Source organism: Drosophila kikkawai, chromosome X (assembly GCF_030179895.1).
Source record: "Drosophila kikkawai strain 14028-0561.14 chromosome X, DkikHiC1v2, whole genome shotgun sequence".
NCBI lineage: Eukaryota > Metazoa > Arthropoda > Insecta > Diptera > Drosophilidae > Drosophila > Drosophila kikkawai.
Window position 1 is genome coordinate 22,656,390 of NC_091733.1, and position 19,814 is coordinate 22,676,203.

A 19,814-nucleotide genomic window follows, 5' to 3' on the forward strand; every position below is an offset into this window, starting at 1 on the left:
ACAGGTCCTTTTTTCATTTTAGGCAAAAAAAAGAATCGGCACTTTTCGGCCGTTTTCTGCCCGTTTTCCACATTCTTCCTAACTCTTTTCTTCTCCGCTCCCCTTTTCCCGATCAAAGGAAGAAGGCCAGAAAGCAAGGCGGCAACTAACGGGGCTTGCTCACATCGCTGGCACATTTAAGCGTCCTGTTTCACTCGCACTTGCAATTACACAGCAAAAAAAAAAAAAGAAAAAAGCTAAAAACTAAGGGATCTATGCAGCCGGGGCCTAGATTTTTCCGGCATTTCATTCGGATTTCATTCTCCGATGTTTTTTTCCGCGTTTTTCCGCACTTTTCCGACCATTTTTACCCGTTTTTAACCCATTTGTGTAGGAGCGCACTTTTTTCCGACCGAAAAATTTGCGTGGGAAAAAAGAAATGGCAGGATAATGGAAGAGCGCAGGAAGCTGAGAGCGGCGAGAGCGCGACGACACTCGATATTGGAAATTGGAAATGACAACAAAGGATTGCGGCCATTATGATCCACTTTTAACGGGAAGTAAATTCTACCCATTTTCGGGGGCTCGCCTGAAACCACGATCCGCTTTGTTTACATTTTTAGCAGATACAAAATTGAATTTATAATAAAAACAAGAAAGGAAGCTAACTTCGGCACGCCGAAGTTTTTATACCCTTGCAGATTGGTTTCGATGTTTATATTATAGATTTAAATGCTGAAAACACTCACAAAACAGAGTTTCATTACATTTTACCTATACTTATTATGTTTACAGTTTGACAGTTACAGTTTTACATTCCCAGCTTTACATATTTTATACATTTGCCGATCGCTTCTATGGCAGCTATATGATATAGTTGTCCGATTTTTATATAATTTATACCAAAATTCTAGAATAATAAAAAAAGCTTATAACTTAAAGTAGATGAAAATACGTTGAAAAACAACGAAGTTATATTTTTTTTCGATTAATTTCCCGATCGTTCCTATGGCAGCTATAAGATATAGTCGTCCGATTTTCATAAAATTTTTACCAAAATTCTTAAATAATATAGAGTGGCCATATCTAAAAAATGGTGCAAAAATGTTGAAAAACAGCAAAGTTATAATTTTTTTTCTAAAAATATATCGAACATTTGTATGGCAGCTATATGATATAGTCGCCCGATCCGGCCCGTTCCGACATATATAGCAGTGAGAACATATAGAAGACTATATGCAAAGTTTCATTCAGATAGCTTTAAAACTGAGGGACTAGTTTGCGTAGAAACAGACAGACGGACAGATGGACAGACGGACAGACGGACAGACGGACAGACGGACAGACGGACAGACGGACATGGCTAGATCGACTCGGCTGTTGATGCTGATCAAGAATATATATACTTTATAGGGTCGGAAACGTCTCCTTCACTGCGTTGCAAACTTCTGACTGAAATTATAATACCCTGCAAGGGTATAACAACGAAGTTATAATTTTTGTTCTGTTAATTGCCCGATTGTTCCTATGGCAGCTATAAGATATAGTCATCCGATTTTCATAAAATTAATATAGAAATTCTGAAATAATATAAATTGGCCATATCTCAAAAATGGTGCAAAAATGTTAAAAAACAGTCAAGTTATAATTTTTTTCCTATTAATTTTCTGATCGTTCCTATGGCAGCTATATGATATAGTCATCCGATTTTCATAAAATTTTTACCAAAATTCTGGAATAATATAAAATGACTATATCTAAAAAATGGTGCAAAAATGTTGAAAAACAACAAAGTTATAATTTTTTTTCTAAAAATTTATCGAACATTTGTATGGCAGCTATATGATATAGTCGTCCGATCCGGCCCGTTCCGACATATATAGCAGTGAGAGTATATAGAAGACTATATGCAAAGTTTCATTCAGATAGCTTTAAAACTGAGGGACTAGTTTGCGTAGAAACGGACAGACGGACAGACGGACAGACGGACAGACGGACGGACAGACGGACAGACGGACAGACGGACAGACGGACAGACGGACATGGCCAGATCGACTCGGCTGTTGATTCTGATCAAGAATATATATACTTTATAGGGTCGGAAAGGTCTCCTTCACTGCGTTGCAAACTTCTGACTGAAATTATAATACCCTGCAAGGGTATAATAAATATACAAATATATTTATAATTTTCTTTTATTGTTTTTTATTGAAATTAAATTGCGTGAGAAAATTATTATAAAATTTAAAATACATTTTATTAGAGCGTTAAATCACCCTATTTAGATTTCATTGCTCTTCAAAATAATTTTTTAATTTCATAGTTTATCTACTAAAATTAGTTATTAAACTGGCAAGTCATGATTAGACTAGGTCAGGCTGCCACAATGAATTGGAAAAACTCCAGTCAGGGTTACAAGTCCCAGATTAAACTCGTAATTATAATTGTACTATGTAATATGTATAGTAAAAAATAATAGGATAAACAATAAGCTTATGGGAAAAGTACCTTTAAAACGGTTCTAGGTACTGCACATGTGGAAACTGTCGTAAAAAAATTGTGGGAAAGAATAAATATTATTAATTTTTTTTTTATAAATTTAATCAAATACCATGCAAAAGTTTTAAGTAGTTGAAAGCAAAATACATTTAAAGAAAATATAATGAATATTCGTATTAACATTTAAAAGAAACATTATAAATATATATATTTAAAATAATATAATAATAAAAATATATATATTTAATATAATATATACTTCACGCTTACTTTTTGTTTTTAAATTCTTTTAGTTATTAATAATGGTTTTATGTTGATAATAATAGAACCTTTTATAACGGTATTATATATAAAATGTAACAAAATATAGCTTAATTTAATGTATTTAAAGTAGTTTATAGAACTTTGAAAACAAAACCTAGAAATACCAGTTTTAGAGATTACAAAAATAAAATATTCTTATTTAAGTTTTGTCAACTTTAAATTTTACTAAATTCTTTTTGACTTTAAGAAATCTGGTAGATCTTGCCCTATAAATGTGCTATATACCATCTATAGTATATATATTTTTTGATGTATTTTTCAGAGGTATCACTGGAGTGTTACCTGTGTGCTCTACTCTGGGCCAGCTTTTCCTTTTGACACATTTTCGTCGCTGTCTTGTCGACGTTGTTGCCGCCAACGCTGGCTTTTGTTGTTGTTTTTTTGTATTTGTAGTTTTAGTTGCTGGTTTTGTTGTTGTTGGTGCAGTTGTACCCAAGTCTCAGTGGCAATGTCTCTCTTCTCTTGGCGAGTTTTGAGTTCGGCTTGGGCTTGGGTTTTGATCGATCAGTTGCTGACTTTGCGCGGCAGCGAGCGGTTTGCACAGCGATCTCGCTGGTTTATTCATATATATGTATTTATAAACATATATATATTTTTTTGTTAGTTTTCAGTTCGATTTTGTGGTTGCAGTTGCGCACGCGCGTGGATTTTGATTTTTTGTTTTGTGAGTGAGCTGTCCGTGTAAAAAGTGGACTGTTTTTAAAGAAATCAATTAAAAACAATTGGTTCTGCGTGCTTAATTAAATAATTATAATTGATATTTACGGCTGCTGCTTATGCTGTTGGGTTTTTAAAAAATAATAACACTAGTGATTGATTGTTACACTTTTTAAAAACATTTTTCAACAAATTATAATTTATTTTGAGTGTTGTGTTTAAAAGGAAAACAAGTTAAATAATTAGCTCAATTAAAAATTAATTTTAAATTAATTTAAATGTAAAATTAATAATGATTTATGTTGAGTGTTTCGTTTTAAGATATTTTAAAGTTAAACAATTAGCTTAAAATTTAAATTTTTAATATTTTGTTGTAAAGGGACAATATTTAAGGAATAAGCTTAATTAAAAAAAAAAATTTTAATTAATTTAAATTTAAAAAAAACTGATAAGATTGGAAGAAAAAAGATATGTCCCTTGCTAGTTTTGGCTTTCAACTTTCAATTTTACTCAAAAAATATTGACAAAAAAAATATTCAAAAATTTGTAGTTTAAGTTTAGACTTAAATATTCTTTTTTTTAACAGTGTAGCCGCCTTGGTTACTTTTCATGTGCCATAATATCTGGCGCGCAAGTTCAAAAGTGCAAATTTAGTGCATTCTGTCCACCGATCTGCGCGGATCTGTGGCAAATTCCCAGAATAATTGCTGCCTTTTATGGCTAGAACTAGAACGAGGAGCATACACTGAGGGAAAATGGGTATTACAAGACAAGGGGGAATTCCTTAAAATAAAATTTAAGCATACAAATTTAGCTCAGCATGTTCCTGGCCACAAAAAAGCATGTGGTTATTTACATTTTCTTAAGAATTTCAACATTTTAAAGGTAATTTTATTTTTAAAAATATTTAAAATAAAAAAGAAACTATTTTTATTTAAATTTTAATCAAAGAAAAATATTCATAGATTTTTCGATAGATAGAAACAATTTTTCCCTTCAGACCTTTTTTATAGCCCAACTAAAGGTCATTAAGGCACTAACTGAACTCCCAAGTAAAACCCACAACTATTATGACTGTGACCATGATATATTCTATACGTAAGTCTGGCCCAAAACAATACAAAATCGTTAACAATATGACGTTTTTTTTTTGGCCGTGTTCACGCACACACAATGGAGGAGGCGGGGGGATTCGGTCTCGAGAATCGCTATGATGACTCCGAATGGGAAATGGGAATGGGAATGGCCATAATGGATTAGCGTGGAGCTGTGAAGTGCGACTGGGCTGTCCAGCTAGACAGCTACCCTGGTCCCAGTTGCATAATTGGCATCTCGTCAGCCCAATACCTAGCCCACATCCCTCTTTCTCTATTTGTGGCCCACAAAGAAATTCAAAATAAATAAAAAGAAGATCAAAACTGGAGCAAATTAACCGAGATTAAGCCCACAATTAGGTGCCCAATGTGAAAGTTAAGGCAGGCAGTGGCAGCAGCAGCAGCTGCTGGAAACCTGTTGCCTCTTCTTTTTTTATATATATATATTTTAAAGCTTTACTTGACGCTGCTGGTGCTGTGGTTTCGCGGTTTCGCGGTTTGTTTCTTCGTGTTTTGGCTCATCTGCAGCCATGGCCACTTTTACTGCAACTCCCTCTTATCGGGGGGCTCAGAGAGAAAAATATAGAGTCGAAGAAAAAACCAGAAATAAGTGCAGAGGGCAGGTAATACCCTTTCTGGACAAACTAGCAAAATCAACTTTGTTTATGTTACTTTTTGTTATTTAAAAAATGATTCTTAAATTCTGGGAAGGAGTCATTTTTTTTTTTTTAATTTTACAAGTTTGGAACGGTTAAAAGTCAAGTTATGAATAAACTATATATAAATATTAAAATCAAATTATTATAAAATAAAAGAAAATAATAGTAAAAACCAATAAAAAAAATAATCAAATCGTTAGAATTCTTAAATAATTATTAGAATCTTTATAAACTATTAAAATCCTTACAAACTATTAAAATCCTTACAAACCTCAAGCTTCCGTTTTAGGTCCATGTGGTTGTAGTGGCTCCTACTTCTCCTCCGGCACTCTCCTCCGCCTGCACCTCCTCCTTCTTCACGTCCTCCTCCACCTCCTCCTTCACGTCCCCCTCCACCTCCTCCTCAACCACCACCTCCTCCTCCACCTCCTCCACCTCCTCCACCTTAAAATCCCTAAAAATGATTATTAGAATCCTTATAAATTATTTAAATCCTTACAAACTATTAAAATCCTCCACCTCCTCCTCCATCTCCTCCATCTCCATCTCTATCTCCTCCTCCTCCTCCTTCTCCAGCAAAATGCCTGACTTCTATTCCACCTCCTCCCCCTTAAAATCCCTAAAAATGATTATTAGAATCCTTATAAATTATTTAAATCCTTATAAACTATTAAAATCCTTATAAACTATTAAAATCCTTATACATTATTAAAATCCTTACAAACTATTAAAATCCTAACAAACCATAAAAATCCTTATAAACTATTAAAATCCTTACAAACTATTAAAATTCTTATAAACGCTCAAGCTTTCGTTTTAGGTCCATGTGGGTGTAGTGGCTCATAATTCTCCTCCGGCACTCTCCTCCGCCTGCACCTCCTCCTTCTTCACGTCCTCCTCTACCTCCTCCTTCACGTCCCCCTCCACCTCCTCCTCAACCACCACCTCCTCCTCCACCTCCTCCACCTCCTCCACCTTAAAATCCCTAAAAATGATTATTAGAATCCTTATAAATTATTTAAATCCTTATAAACTATTAAAATCCTTATAAACTATTAAAATCCTTACAAACTATTAAAATCCTAACAAACCATTAAAATCCTTATAAACTATTAAAATCCTTATAAACTATTAAAATCCTTATAAACTATTAAAATCCTTTTAAACTATTAAAATCTTTACAAACTATTAAAATCCTTACAAACTATTAAATTCCTTTTAAACTATTAAAATCCTTATAAACTATTAAAATCCTTATAAACTATTAAAATCCTTATAAACTATTAAAATCCTTATACATTATTAAAATCCTTATAAACTATTAAAATCTTTATAAACTATTAAAATCCTTATAAACTATTAAAATCCTTACAAACTATTAAAATTTTAAAAATTATTAAAATTCTTTAAAAACTATTAAAATCTCTAAAAATTCGTAAAATCCTAAAGAACTATTAACACCCCTAAAAATGATTAAAATCCTTAAAAATAAATCTTAATTTAAAAAAAATCATAAAATAATAAAAAAATAGTTATAATAACAAAATAATAATATAAATAAAATAATGATTAAAACATATAATAAAAACACCTACACCAATAAACCCCATTTTGTTAGGGTATTTGGGGAAAATATAAGAAAACCCAGTATTAGCCAGGTTAAAACCAAGTCAGGAAAAGGGGGAAAGGGAATGGGAATATATATACTGCTCGAATGATAATAATACGCTTCACTGACCTATGCCAAGGCCCCCAGGGCGGCAGCTGTTGGCTTTGTTTTTCCGCGCTTTTGTTTCTCTTTTGCACTTTTGAACTCGGCCAACTCTCGCCGGCATTTAAAGCGTTGCTTTTTTTGTCTAGTTTTTTGTTTTAATTTTAGCAAGCCATCAAGTTCAAGCTTCAAGTTTCGTTTGGGGCTTTTAGTTTTCCCCCTTTTTGTTAGACGGAAGAGCAGAGCACATTAAAGATGATCTCTGTGAGCTTAGGAGAGACTCGTAAAATCAAGTCAAATGGAATAAAAACTCTGCCTTGCTTTCATTGTGATCGTTGCCAGCACACATCTTGCGACTCCAATTAGTTGCTATCAGCGATGAAAACAGTTAGGAACTTGGAGAGTAAGTCCCTAACCAGGTCTTCATTCCATTTATCATTTATCATTAATCGTTAATCGTTGATTGTCAATCGTTTGGATTTTGATTTGATTTGGAGAAACCATTTCCGGCGACAAATTAGCAATGAGTTGACACTTTTTATTTGGTTTTTTTTGGGAAGATTTTAAAAGGGCTTAAGAAGAAGAATTCTCAATTATTTTGACCCAAATTAGAAAAAAGAAAAGTTGATTATAAATCGATTTTAAATCGATTAACTTTGTGGTTTTACTAGCTGTAGTAGGTGATGAACCTATCTTAACCTGTTTCGCTTTAGGAAGTCGCTAAAAAGAGAAGTGTTTCTTAATATTTTTATTTTTATGACTCACTTCCCGCTTTTAAGTATAATTCTTAAAATTAACATACATTCGTTAAAGCAAAGTTCAGGCCAGAATTTATGGTTCTTTGCTTGCGCACTCTTTGAAAAACAAAGCCTAAGCTTAACCCTTAAGTTTTAAATACACCTTAAAAATAAATTAAAATTATAGATCCATAAATCATCTTTACCTTGAGCTTTGGGTTACAAAGTCTATATAAACTTTGTCGTAAAAATATTCCAAGAAATCTTTACCTTCACTTTTAATTCCGTAACTAAATCCAGTCAAATATTTTAAAGTTTTGCAATGGATTTTTCTTGATTTTTGGACTCTGACTTGACGCAGATTTCGTTACGACTTTATTTTTTGTTGTATTTATTTTCTGTCTTGGCTATTTGCATTTTCGTTTAGCATTGAACCAACCGACCACCGGTGATCAACGGTCGTCAACTGCTCCACTTGACATACATATTGCTGTGTTTTTTCTTAGATATACATGTGGCATTTAGTTTGGCATTTAGTTTGCTTAAAATGTGAAAAGTACATGTAAATTAATAAACATTAAAGCATTAAGTTTACATTTTATATCAAAGTCTAAAATTTTGATTACGAATACACATTTATATATCGATTTTTCCTTTAAGTCTTAAAGTCCATATATCAATCGATATTTTTGATTTGGAATATATGTGCCATAAATTTCTGTTTGATATATCGAATTCAAAATAATCGAAAAATATCGAACTTAGTTAAATAATATATACCTATGAATTTATATATATTTTAAAATTGAATGTTATATTTTTTCGATATTTAAACATTCGATATATCAAAGTTTACCATAATTTCGATATGATATGGAATATAATATTTTTCTGATGTATTATAAACTAATTTTTCTCTAAATACATATGATTAACTAAGAATTAATATTATTAAAACTATTATTAATTTTTTGTATTATTATTTAAAATCGAATTATCTTACCTTTTACAATTTTCTCTGTATTTTGAGTTGAGGAGTACTGAGGGTGGGCGTTGTTTTGCGGCTTTAGGCCAGGTCCATTGCCATTGCCACACACTCACGCCACCTTTTTTCGGTCGGCTTCTTCGTCATCTTCCTCGCATCACTTATTATTGGTTGTATGCATGCTGGCCATTGAAATGCCACAATGGAGCTGTGGAATCGTGGAATCACTTTCACTTGGCTCACCTACAGGGCCATCTCCCCTCCCTTTCCCCCCTATAGCCCCTTGGTTGCCAACTCTCTTGACCGAAAATGCTTGCGTAAACCGTTCGTTCGTGCTTTCAAAACAAAACAAAAAATTATGTTTATGCCAGAGGAAAGAAAAACAAAAAAAAAAAAAAAAAACACCTTAATAATAATAATAATAAATTTAATAATATTTTTGAGGTGTAAAAGAGGGACAAAGGCAGGTGTTATATGCAGGGGACAGTTTTTTTAGGGGCTATTTCTTTGGCAGCTTTATTAGCGGCTTCGCATTGCGTGTGTTTTAGCCATTCGCCAAACTCAAGGCTTGTCGTGGGAGTTACTAGTGAAAAGGGGGGTTTTAAGGGGGTTTTAAGGCGGTTTTAAGGGGGGGTTTTTAGGGGGGTTTTATAGGGGGCTTTAGGGGGGCTTATGGAGCTGTTTCCTCGGGGCTTCAGCTAGTTCAATGTCTTCCTAAGCAAATGCTAAGGTCAAGGGACATTTGACCATGATGTCAGAGGTGGCATATCTTGGCCAGATTGAAAATCCATTTATAATGATCATTAACTCTCCTTCGCAAGAGATTTTCCCTACAATATTTACTATCTATGAATATATTTATATATTCTAAATACAATTCCCAGGCCCTTATCTACCCATTCCTGATTAATCCTACGAAATGTTCTTTTTCTTAATTCATACAAAAAACTTAAGCCAAATATATATGCTGTTCAGACTTACCCCGATTCCTCCTTGATTACCTGTCATCTGTATGCCTGAGCCCGCCTGGCCGATGAACGTCTAATTGGCATCATATTACCCAATACGCCCAGCTGAGTGACTGGCTAACTCACTAGCCATATTGCCTCGAAATGGTCTCCGCTGCGTATACGTAATGTGTTGCATGTATCCCATCCGCCCCGTTGCCTCGCAGAAAAACACAAGACACAAAAACAAAAACAAAAAACACAAAAACTAATGGCAGGCGTGGCCCAAGCGATTCTTGGGGCTTGGCCTGATGCAATGGATGACATATGTACGGTTTGGTAGGAGGATTGCGGAATATGCCAGTGCGTGGCAATTGTGCTTCTCTGTCTGAAAGTCTGGAAACGAGGTCAGCTGTGAGCTGAATCGCGGTTTTTGGCACCTGCCACCCGTGGGGTGCTTTGCTCTAGCCGGGTTGAAGCCGGCAACTAGCAAGTGCTGGGAAATTGACCAGCCGGCGGAAGGGCTACGGGTCTTCCTTTAGTTTACCACTGAAATAATAATAAAAAAAAATAATAAATAATAAAAATATTATTTATTATATATTATTATAAATTAAAAAATAAATAAAACACAATAAATTAGAAAAAAAAATTAATCAAAATAAATTAGAACAAAAAAAAATTAAAAAAAATAATTTTAAATAATTAATAAAAAATAAAAAATAAATAAAATAAATATATATAATATACAAATATACATAATATATAAATATATATAATATATAAATATATAAAATAATAAAAAAAAAAATTTAATAAAATAAATTAATAAAAAATTCATATTTAATAATTATAATCTTAAATTAAATATGTACAGGAGAGCAGGTGGCCCATAGAAATCGCTTTAAACTTGAAATTAATCGAAATAAGGGTTCTTAAAAATATGTTTTGGAATATTTAGGGTGATAAATTTCACTTGAACTCACTTTTCAGGGCACTGTGGGAGAGATTATTTATTAAAAAAAATATATTTTAGAATTATATATATATATATATATATAATTCAAGCATTTTAATTATAATTTCTATGCAGATTGTTATATATTTTATCTATTAAAATATTAATATATATTTTAGGACTGTTTAGTAAGTAATAGGAATTTTAGAACCCTTAAAAAGGCGTTTAAAAAAATGAAAGACAATTTTTGAGTTAAGAAGTCTCTTTAAATTTGCTTATTTTAAGAAGTCAAATTTTGTAGAATTTTTTTTGACAACTTTATTTTTTTTTTATATTTTTATAAATTTTATATTTCTAAATATTTTATATTTCTAAATATTTTATATTTTTATAAATTTTATATTTCTAAATATTTTATATTTTTTTATATATGCCACAAATTTTAAATTTAAATTAATGAATTTCTAAGCTCAAGAATTGTATAGCAAAGTTTTGCATACCTTCTAAAAGAAAATTTAAAAAATACTTTTTCATACCCCTAGTGCTATTTTTTTCTTGTTCTGCACATATAAATGTATATATATTAAATCAAGGCGGCACTGTATTTTCTCTCTATGGTATACAAGTGATTCAATTATTTACTAAGGCTTGGAGACGCCTACAACATTTGACACGCAGCCCAGACCTCAACCAGCAGAAGCAGCAGGTGCTACTCGAGTGGCCACTAAAACCCTATACCTATATATCCTATATTTTTCTTTTCTGTCCATAGAGAACCGCTAGTTAACCAGCGCGAACTTCTACAGCTGATTAATTAAACAATAAAAGAAAAGAATATAGGAAAAAAAAGCGACTTACCAAGGGTCTAACCTGTTTGGGTAGCGACTCAACTCAGTCCAGCCGGCAATGCCTTGGGCTCTGGCTCAGCTTTAGTGGCAGCTCCAACGTAAAAAGGCTTTCAGAATCGGGATCGGAGATCGTAAACGGGATCGCAAACATAAACCTTTAGCCATGCCCTACAATCTGTGGCTGCGACGGCGCCTTCAGCTGCTGGCCTCGTTGCTCTTTTGCGGATTACTCGGCTATCTCACATCGGAGGCTGTGGCCAAGCCAACGCTGTCCTTTAGCCTGCCACAGGGCCTCCAGGGATTCCCCTCGTTCCAGTCCTTTACCCAGCAGATCATCGAGCAGCGCAGCGTGCGCCAGATGAAGAAGTACAGGTGAGTCGCGTCTCTGCTCCCCCTGATTAGCATTCAACGCCTCATCGTTGACTTGGAGGATTTTCACTCAAAACCATTGTCATGGACATCACGTAGCTAAACGCATGGAACACGGCTGACCATGTGTCCATACCTAGGCTCTGGCTCTCACTCTCTCCTCTATTTTATTGTATTTATTCTTGTTTTTTTTTTTTTTTTGATTTATTTTTGTGGCAGCGGGAAGCGGTTGAGCAACGATTCACTCATTATGATATACTATCACGATCAGACCATAGCCGTTACGGAGCTGGGGCCCCAGAAGCTGCTCCTAGGCTGCGAGCTCATCGAAATCTAGTGAGTACACATGTCCACCAAATAGATATATGTTTTATATATGTATAATCATGCGTATAGCCAAGGCTTGCCGGAAGTCGTCATGCAAATGCATTTGTTGTGAATACCGAATACTTAATTTGCTTTCGCAAATATTTGCACAATTTTATAAAAATAAGTTGAAGTCATAAATATGATAGGTATTTAAGTTATATATTAGTTTTGAGAATTTTGAGAATGAATTTTATAAAAAAAAGAATCAATAAAAACAACAACAAAAAAATATAAGAAAATATGAATTAAAAATTAATTATGCTTCCGCTTAGGTACCCTGTATGAGAAGCGCAGAGGAGAGCACTTGCTCTTTTTCTAAAAAACAACAACAAACACACTAAAAAAATATATTTAAAAATTCATTATGCTTCCGCTTAGGTACCCTGTATGAGAAGCGCAGAGGAGAGCACTTGCTCTTTTCTAGAAAAACAACAACAAACACTACAAAAAATATAGTTAAAAATTAATTAGGCTTCCGCTTAGGTAACCTGTATGAGAAGCGCAGAGGAGAGCGCTTACTCATTTTTATAATTTTCTCTCTTTCTCACTCTCTCTCCCTCTCCCAGCAACGAGAAGGAGGGCAAGATGCTTCTGGACGGCCTCTCCCACTATAACCGCCCCTTGGAGATCAAGTTCGATGAGATGCTCAAACTGATGGACCAGTGCGAGCATGTGGACAAGCTGAGCTATGCCTCCAAGTACAAGGCCTCCAAGCTGGAGACCAGCGGCGGCGAGCGGAGCAGCAGCAGTGGCAGCGATACATCCTCAACGGCAGTGAGCCTGAAATTTGGTGCCAATATCCTTCCACGCAGTCCCATCTCCCTGCTCAGCGGGATAATACCAGGTGAGGCAAGGGGGGATTACCAAAGATGATGCTCCTATAGTTACTCCTTCTTTACTCCATCTTTATGACAGGCACCAAGTGGTGCGGCACTGGAGACATTGCCGAGACTTACGGCGATCTGGGCAGCGAAATGGCCATGGATCGATGCTGTCGCCAGCATGATTTGTGTCCTGTAAAGATTCGGGCCTATCAGCACAAATACGAACTGGCGAATGATTCCCTGTACACCAAGTGGGTGCTAAAGGATGCTCCTTTTGGATTTCTATAGAATACTATATCCTTTATTTGCTTTTAGATCGCATTGCATTTGCGATGACATGCTCTTCTCCTGCCTGAAGATGACCAACACCTCGGCCTCGCAGCTAATGGGCTCCATTTACTTCAATCTGGTGCAAGTGCCCTGTTTGGATGGACGCAGCAATACGTACAAGTTCCGGGCAGCCAAGGAGGGTTTCTAGAAAGGATATTTCATCATCAAGGGAAGAGGGTTCACTGTACAGGCGGAGAGGATTGATGTTAAACAGAAAAAATGGGGGAAATCAATGTGTATTTATTTTTTTACAAACGATGAAACGCCCGCTGTTTTATTTTTGTCAAATATTCTGTTGGGTTTTACAGTTTAGCATTAACGTTATTTAGATAAGTATATATATATATATATAAAGTAGAATTGCAATCTTTGTTATACAAATACGAATATAAATATAAATATAAATATATATATTTTGGGTTAGCCGTCTTTAATCGTTGACAAAAAAAAATACAAAGGGGGCACGGACACGGACACCAATTTCTTTGTCATTTTTCGTATTAAACTTTGTCTTTTTTTTCCACACAAAAAAAAAATATTTAACTACAAGGCTTAAATCTAAAAAATTAAACAATGTCTCCCCCAAAAAACAAGGTGTGCTTAGATTTTGTAATTTTCAATTTAGATTCACTGTAAATTTTTCGCTGACACTTGACTAGGAGAGTCTCTCTATTCTTCGCATCGTTGTCTCTAGGTACTTGGAAGGTTTTCCCTTTTAAAAAATGCTTGCCACATTCGGACCCGGCTGCGAGTTGGTGGGTGTTGGCTGTGTGGGCCTATCAATGTCCTGGTAGCTGCGTTGCTGGCTAGTGGGGAATACCGAGCCCGTTTGCAGGGTACCGCCGCGTGTGTTGAACTCACGGTAGAGCAGGGCCACGCTCACTGGCCTCAGGATCAGGTTGATGATGGCAAATGCAATGGCCCAGCCATCTACAAAGAGGATCAAAGATAATAAGCATTAATTATGTTGGATTTTTGGTTTATATATCTCATTTTGTGGCGGAATTCACGGGGGAGGGGGAGATATGAGAGAGACTACTTACTCATGCCATGGAAATAAACAATGATGTTGACGAGATCAAAGAAAATGCTAGAAGCGTTGATGACAAGCGCCTGGAAAGATACGAGGAGAGATGATACGAGATGAGAGTGTGAAATCAAGGGGAATGTCAGGTGGTTTTGGAATAGGCAAGCTAATAAATCAATGAGAAATATTAATAAAACACACTTATTTTTTTTAAGTATTTATCTTCTTGGGAAATCTTAGCTGCTATTTTTCAAGGCATACTTTTGGGCGTCAGAAAATGGTTTTCATAAAAAACTTAGCTTGGGCTTGTTATCAAGATCAATAAACAAATATAATATACTAATATATTTATTTAAAGTATAATTAACCCAAATTCGGGCTTAATTAAATGTTAAACATAGGAGTTATGAGGCTTTAAAGTAGGAGACTGCCTGTTGAACTGATTGCAACATTGTTGTGTTGCCAGCAACATTATTGTGTTGCCAGCAACAATGAGTGTAGCATAAATTGTTTACAGAAACATGGTCAAAGCAATATTGGTAAAGTAACATTTGTTTAGCAACACATGTTTCCAGAAACATTTGTATAGCTACATTTTTAAAGCCACTTTTGTATAGCAACATTTTCTTAAGCATTTTTCCATGTTGCCAAAAAGCTAGTGAAAAACTTATTAACCCAAAAATAATATAAAAAGAGAATAGAATTTGTAATAAAATTATTGAGATCTAACAAACAAATATTTTACTATAGCGTCCGTACTCTTTGATAATTTATTTTAATATATTTTTAGGTGAATTTTTTATCATTAATATTCCATAAATTATTCAATTCTATTATTCAATAAACAATTCTTTGGTCATCGAAATTTGTTCTCCAGTTTTCTTAATTGTTTATGAAGATTTTAAATATTTTATATATGTTTTATATATAATATATGTTTTAATATTATTATTAATATATTTATAATATTTTTAATATTACAAATTTAGGTGAAAATAAATGATTAAAAACTTGTTCATGCAGCTGTTGCTAAGCTTAAACCAATACTGTAATTAGTATCCACAAAGCTGTGACAACAGTTGGGAATTTAACTATTTTTTTCCGTTTAACAACTTTTAAAATACTAAACAATTTCCATTTAATAAGAATTCCTTTTCCGAGTAAAAACTTAAACCCACAAAAAACACATGTCAAGATTCCAATGTCCCCCTTGGCTTTCTGCAAAATCCTTAACCCACTTCAACTTGGCTTGAAAATAACAACAAGCCCTCAACTGTTCGAGAGGAAAACTCCAAGTTTGTAAGAAACAAACTACAACAATTTACATATTTTTCTTAATTAAATAAATAATGTTCATTGATTTTTTTTAGTCTCTCTCTAGAGGGTAATGAACGCCAACGCCATGACTGGCCAGGATTATTTGGAACCGTGGAGGAGCTTGATTAAAAGGCGTTGCTAATGGCTTTCGAGGAAGCAAACAAACCAAGGACCAAGTTTGGAGTCCAACCAGGTGGCGAGGCCTTCGTGTGACTGTCCGAATTGGGAATGGAATCGTAAAGCCCGATTTACACTGCTCAAAATGGGACCTCTGACTGATTTTAGCTCTTAGAATTCCCAAGTGGTAATTTATAACAGACCTTGACTATGTCTAAATACATTTGTTTTGTTGTTTTTTATTCAGAAAATTCAGGATTAAAATCTTAAAATATCTTAGACATTTTTTTGCTTATTTTATTAACGAATTTACTGAACAATTTAATAGACTTTTCTCTCTGTGCAATTGCCAAAAAAAAATCAGCTTTCATTAGCATACCACCACGCGTTTGGAGTTGGACTTTTTTGATTGCGATTCGGTTCCGTTTATTTTATACCTATTTTATATATATATACCTATATATATTTTTTTTTTTTCTTGCTATAAAAATGAACCTGGTATGTGCCTGTTATGGCCAAGTTAACCCATAAGCAAGCAAATTGATTGGCCATAACTCCTCATCGTTAGCGCAACTTTTGCCATTATAACATTTAAAGGGTAAAGTACCTAGAGTTTTTTCTTTCTCGTTTCAACTAAGCTTCCTTTAATAAATGGTTTTAAGAAAGAGTGTACTACTTAGTCAGTGGATAACACCTTATCTTATCCAAGACAAAGAAGAGAAGGCAAACAAAAAAGACTTCTGTAAGCCCCTATAAAATATTGGGCTCCCTTAAGATATAGGCTTTATCTCAGCCCCTATATGTTTTTTTGTTTAAGAAAATGTAATATTATTTTTCTTAAATTAAAATAGGTACTGCCTAGAGTGTTTTAATTTTAATTTAAATTTGGAGAACCTTCTTTATTATAAAAAAAACATTTGTTTATAAAAAAAAGTCTTATGTAATCAACATACAAAGGCTTTGCTTTAGTTTGTATTCACAGCAGATTGCAATTAATTCGAATGATTAATTCGAATGACTTTAATGCAATGCCTCAATCAGTCAATCAATCAAGCAAAGCACACACTCTCGTCATTGTTTCAAGCCCAAAAACTATATTTTTTTTTGTTAGTGAGAGCATTTTGTTATTTATATTTTCGCCTGTATGTGTTAATTGTTGAGGAACAAACACCGAGCTGCTGTTCGCAACCGGTTTTTGTGGTGTGACTCGTCTTTTGAATTTGATTAAGAAAACTAAAGCCCAAATTGGCCCGGCAAGTGTCGAATATTTTAAATAAATTAAATATGAGATATTCTCTCTCCCTCTCTCTCTCTCTAATGAGAGATATGGTGCTCTTGGGCCCTGTTATCAGCTCGGCGGGGCTATCAACAATGCAATATGGTGAGTCACGGGAAAGGCTAAATCGCCATAACAAAGTTTAATTATGACATTCACACATCCTCATTTTATTTTAATATTTTTATAATAATAATAAATTAATTTTTTTTAAATTTATATATTAACTAAAAGTCTAAAAGTCATGCAAAATATCTTAAAAAATATATTATTAAAGGCTTAAGGCCATAAAAATGCAAGCAAATTAATTCAAAATAACCATTTCGATTAATTATCGAAAACTGTTATCGATTTAGAATTTACCAACTCACCGTCTGCACTGCTTCAATGGAGTCCTTGCTGTGCATCGTCCAGAACATGGCAATCAGGAAGAGGAAATTGTAAAACTCAAACGATCCATGGGCCCAGCTACCGAGCATGGCATTCGAGATGAAGAAAAAATGTACAAAGGCCACCAGCTGGAAAATATGAAGAAAAATGGGAAAATGTGGCAAAAATGCATCTCTGGTTAGCTTGGCTAATAATAAGCGGCTTAGTGCCAAGTGAAGCCCCACGAAGTTTGCCCAACGCCCAGCCGCCGCCATATCGGCTGTCATGTGCGGTTAACTTGGCTAACTTGACGGCTAACTTGGGGCGCTAATCAGTCGGAAAGCAATAGCAACAACGGCCATTAACCCATGGAGGCCCAACAAGTGAGAGTGCAAATCGGTTTGCAATAATAGCATTTGAGAATCTCTACCATTTTATGAAATTTTTGAAGAGAAAAACATTCTCTCAATGTCCGGTTAGGAGTTTGACAGTCACTCTAAATTTAATCTATCTTAGAAATTGTTTGAATTTTTTAATTTTATAAAATGTTAATAAAATTAAATGTTGAATTGATATTCTAAAATTATGATTTTATATTAAGAGCATGGAATTTTAATAAATTAGTTATTTAATTTCATACATTTTTTTACATAAATAATATTTAAAAAAAATAGGCCCAGAAAATATTTTGAGTTATTATTTCATTACAAAATTATAGGAATATAGCAAAACACTTTAGTTTTCTATTTAATTTCCTGGTTTAAAATTATTTCAAATATTATTATATTCAATATTAAATTTAAATTTTAAATTTAAAACAAATATTTTTATATTCAATATAATTTTTTAAATTTTAAATTTAAATCAAATATAAATTTTTCAATTTAAATTTGCATCCTCCTAGTTAGTGACTTTTTTGTTGCTATTATCTTAACCGCAGCTGTACATTTTGCCAGCTTTGTGGGGGGGCGGCGGCTCTGAACTGCTTTGGCAGCTTGGATGCTGCAACTGCATCGCCCACTGCTTTGCCAGTGCGTGGTGCACTGCTTACCTTCACACGCACAAACGGCGAACCCATCAGTTCGTTGAGATCGGTCATGATTCTAGCTCTCTCGCTCGCACTCACTACTCCCCAATTGGCAGATGCAAATGCAGATTATGATCTCTTCCGTCTCCCTCTCCCACAGAACGTTGGCTCTCCCACGCAGGCGGGCAACAATAACAACAGTAACAGCAACAGCAGGTGCGGCGGCGAACAGCTGTTTCGTTATTTTTGTGTGCAACAATTTGCTAGCGCCGAAACTGTTCCACTTTAGATCTATTTTCACTGCAATTCACTTTCAATTGCTGGCTCTCGCCCCCTTTTGTGTGTGTGTGTGTGTGTGTGTGTTTGATTGTCGGGTGTTGCAATTGTGTGAGTGTGAGCGCACTTGTTGGTCTTCGTTCTGCCTTTGCGGGGGGCGTTGACAACACAATTAAATAACAGCAACAAATTTGTTGGTCTCGGCAGGAACAATAACGCACACAGGCACAGGCACAATGGTGTTCACAAAAAAAAAATTTGATGTCTTTTTTTGCCGTTTGTTGATTTTTGTTTTTTATATTTGGTTTGGTGGGGGCGTGGCGCCAACAGTAGCCTCCGAATTTACACAAGTTAGAGAATCGAATCAACTTGATTTTTCCGCGTTACCGTAAAGTTGCTTCGTTGAATTGCGCTTTGCACCCGTATTTATTGAAAATTTGGCCCTAAAAAATCTGGAAAATTGAAATCTCCTAAAAAATCCACATCTGACACTCGAACCACACCCGATAACAGAGTGCTGCCACACTTTGCGTTCATAGAGAGAGCCGAAAAGAGAGTACAGAGAACGCAGTGAAAGCCGTTCAAAAAAAACATTATTTATGATTTTTATAACTCGAAAATAGCTAAATAAGTGCCTGAAAAATCATCGTTGGCGCTAATTTTTTGCCAAGAAACGTATGCTGGGTAACACTGTTCCAAAAAGGGAACATTGCTAATAAGAAAAACCATAAAAATTGACATGCAGATGGCGGGTTAGAGCGGGCGAAAGGCTTTCTTTTTAAAATTTAAATTCAAATTTGAATTATAAAAAATCAAGTTTTTGAAATGAAAAAAATATATATGTATGTATTAGCATAAAAAAACAGGTTTTTATATTTTTTTTATATATTTTATTTTATTTTATATATATATTTTATATAATTTATTATTTATTTAAATTGTTTCTATTTTGAAAATCTTTCATACTAATAGATTTTATTTTTTTTTTAAATTGAATAAATTAATATTTTATATTACAATTTACAAAATAATATTTTTTTGTAATTTTTGAATATTGTTTTAGATAATATTATTTCCAAGTTAAAAAACTTAAATTAAAAAAAAAATACCTAAGG

General features: G+C 34.0%; 2 protein-coding genes across 3 annotated transcripts; one reads left to right on the top strand and one right to left on the bottom strand.

Moving 5' to 3' along the window:
* The first annotated feature begins 3,332 nt into the window (after window positions 1–3,332).
* Window positions 3,333–13,713, top strand: LOC108074948 (uncharacterized). Of its 2 annotated transcripts, none has more exons than XM_017167180.3 (6): window positions 3,333–3,466; window positions 11,323–11,770; window positions 11,987–12,103; window positions 12,703–12,980; window positions 13,052–13,211; window positions 13,276–13,713. In XM_017167180.3, exons 2-6 carry the CDS (start codon window positions 11,562–11,564, stop codon window positions 13,436–13,438), a joined length of 927 nt encoding a protein of 308 aa, XP_017022669.1. In that variant the 5' UTR covers window positions 3,333–3,466; window positions 11,323–11,561; the 3' UTR covers window positions 13,439–13,713. The 2 variants fall into 2 exon arrangements, with proteins under 2 accessions (XP_017022669.1, XP_017022670.1); XM_017167181.3 differs by lacking the exon at window positions 3,333–3,466 and adding an exon at window positions 11,116–11,256.
* LOC108074949 (type-1 angiotensin II receptor-associated protein) lies at window positions 13,511–19,119 on the bottom strand. Its single transcript, XM_017167182.3, has 4 exons — window positions 18,448–19,119; window positions 17,399–17,545; window positions 14,334–14,403; window positions 13,511–14,220 (listed from the first exon to the last, which is right to left on the bottom strand). Exons 1-4 carry the CDS (start codon window positions 18,493–18,495, stop codon window positions 14,006–14,008), a joined length of 480 nt encoding a protein of 159 aa, XP_017022671.1. The 5' UTR covers window positions 18,496–19,119; the 3' UTR covers window positions 13,511–14,005.
* Window positions 19,120–19,814: the final 695 nt, after the last annotated feature.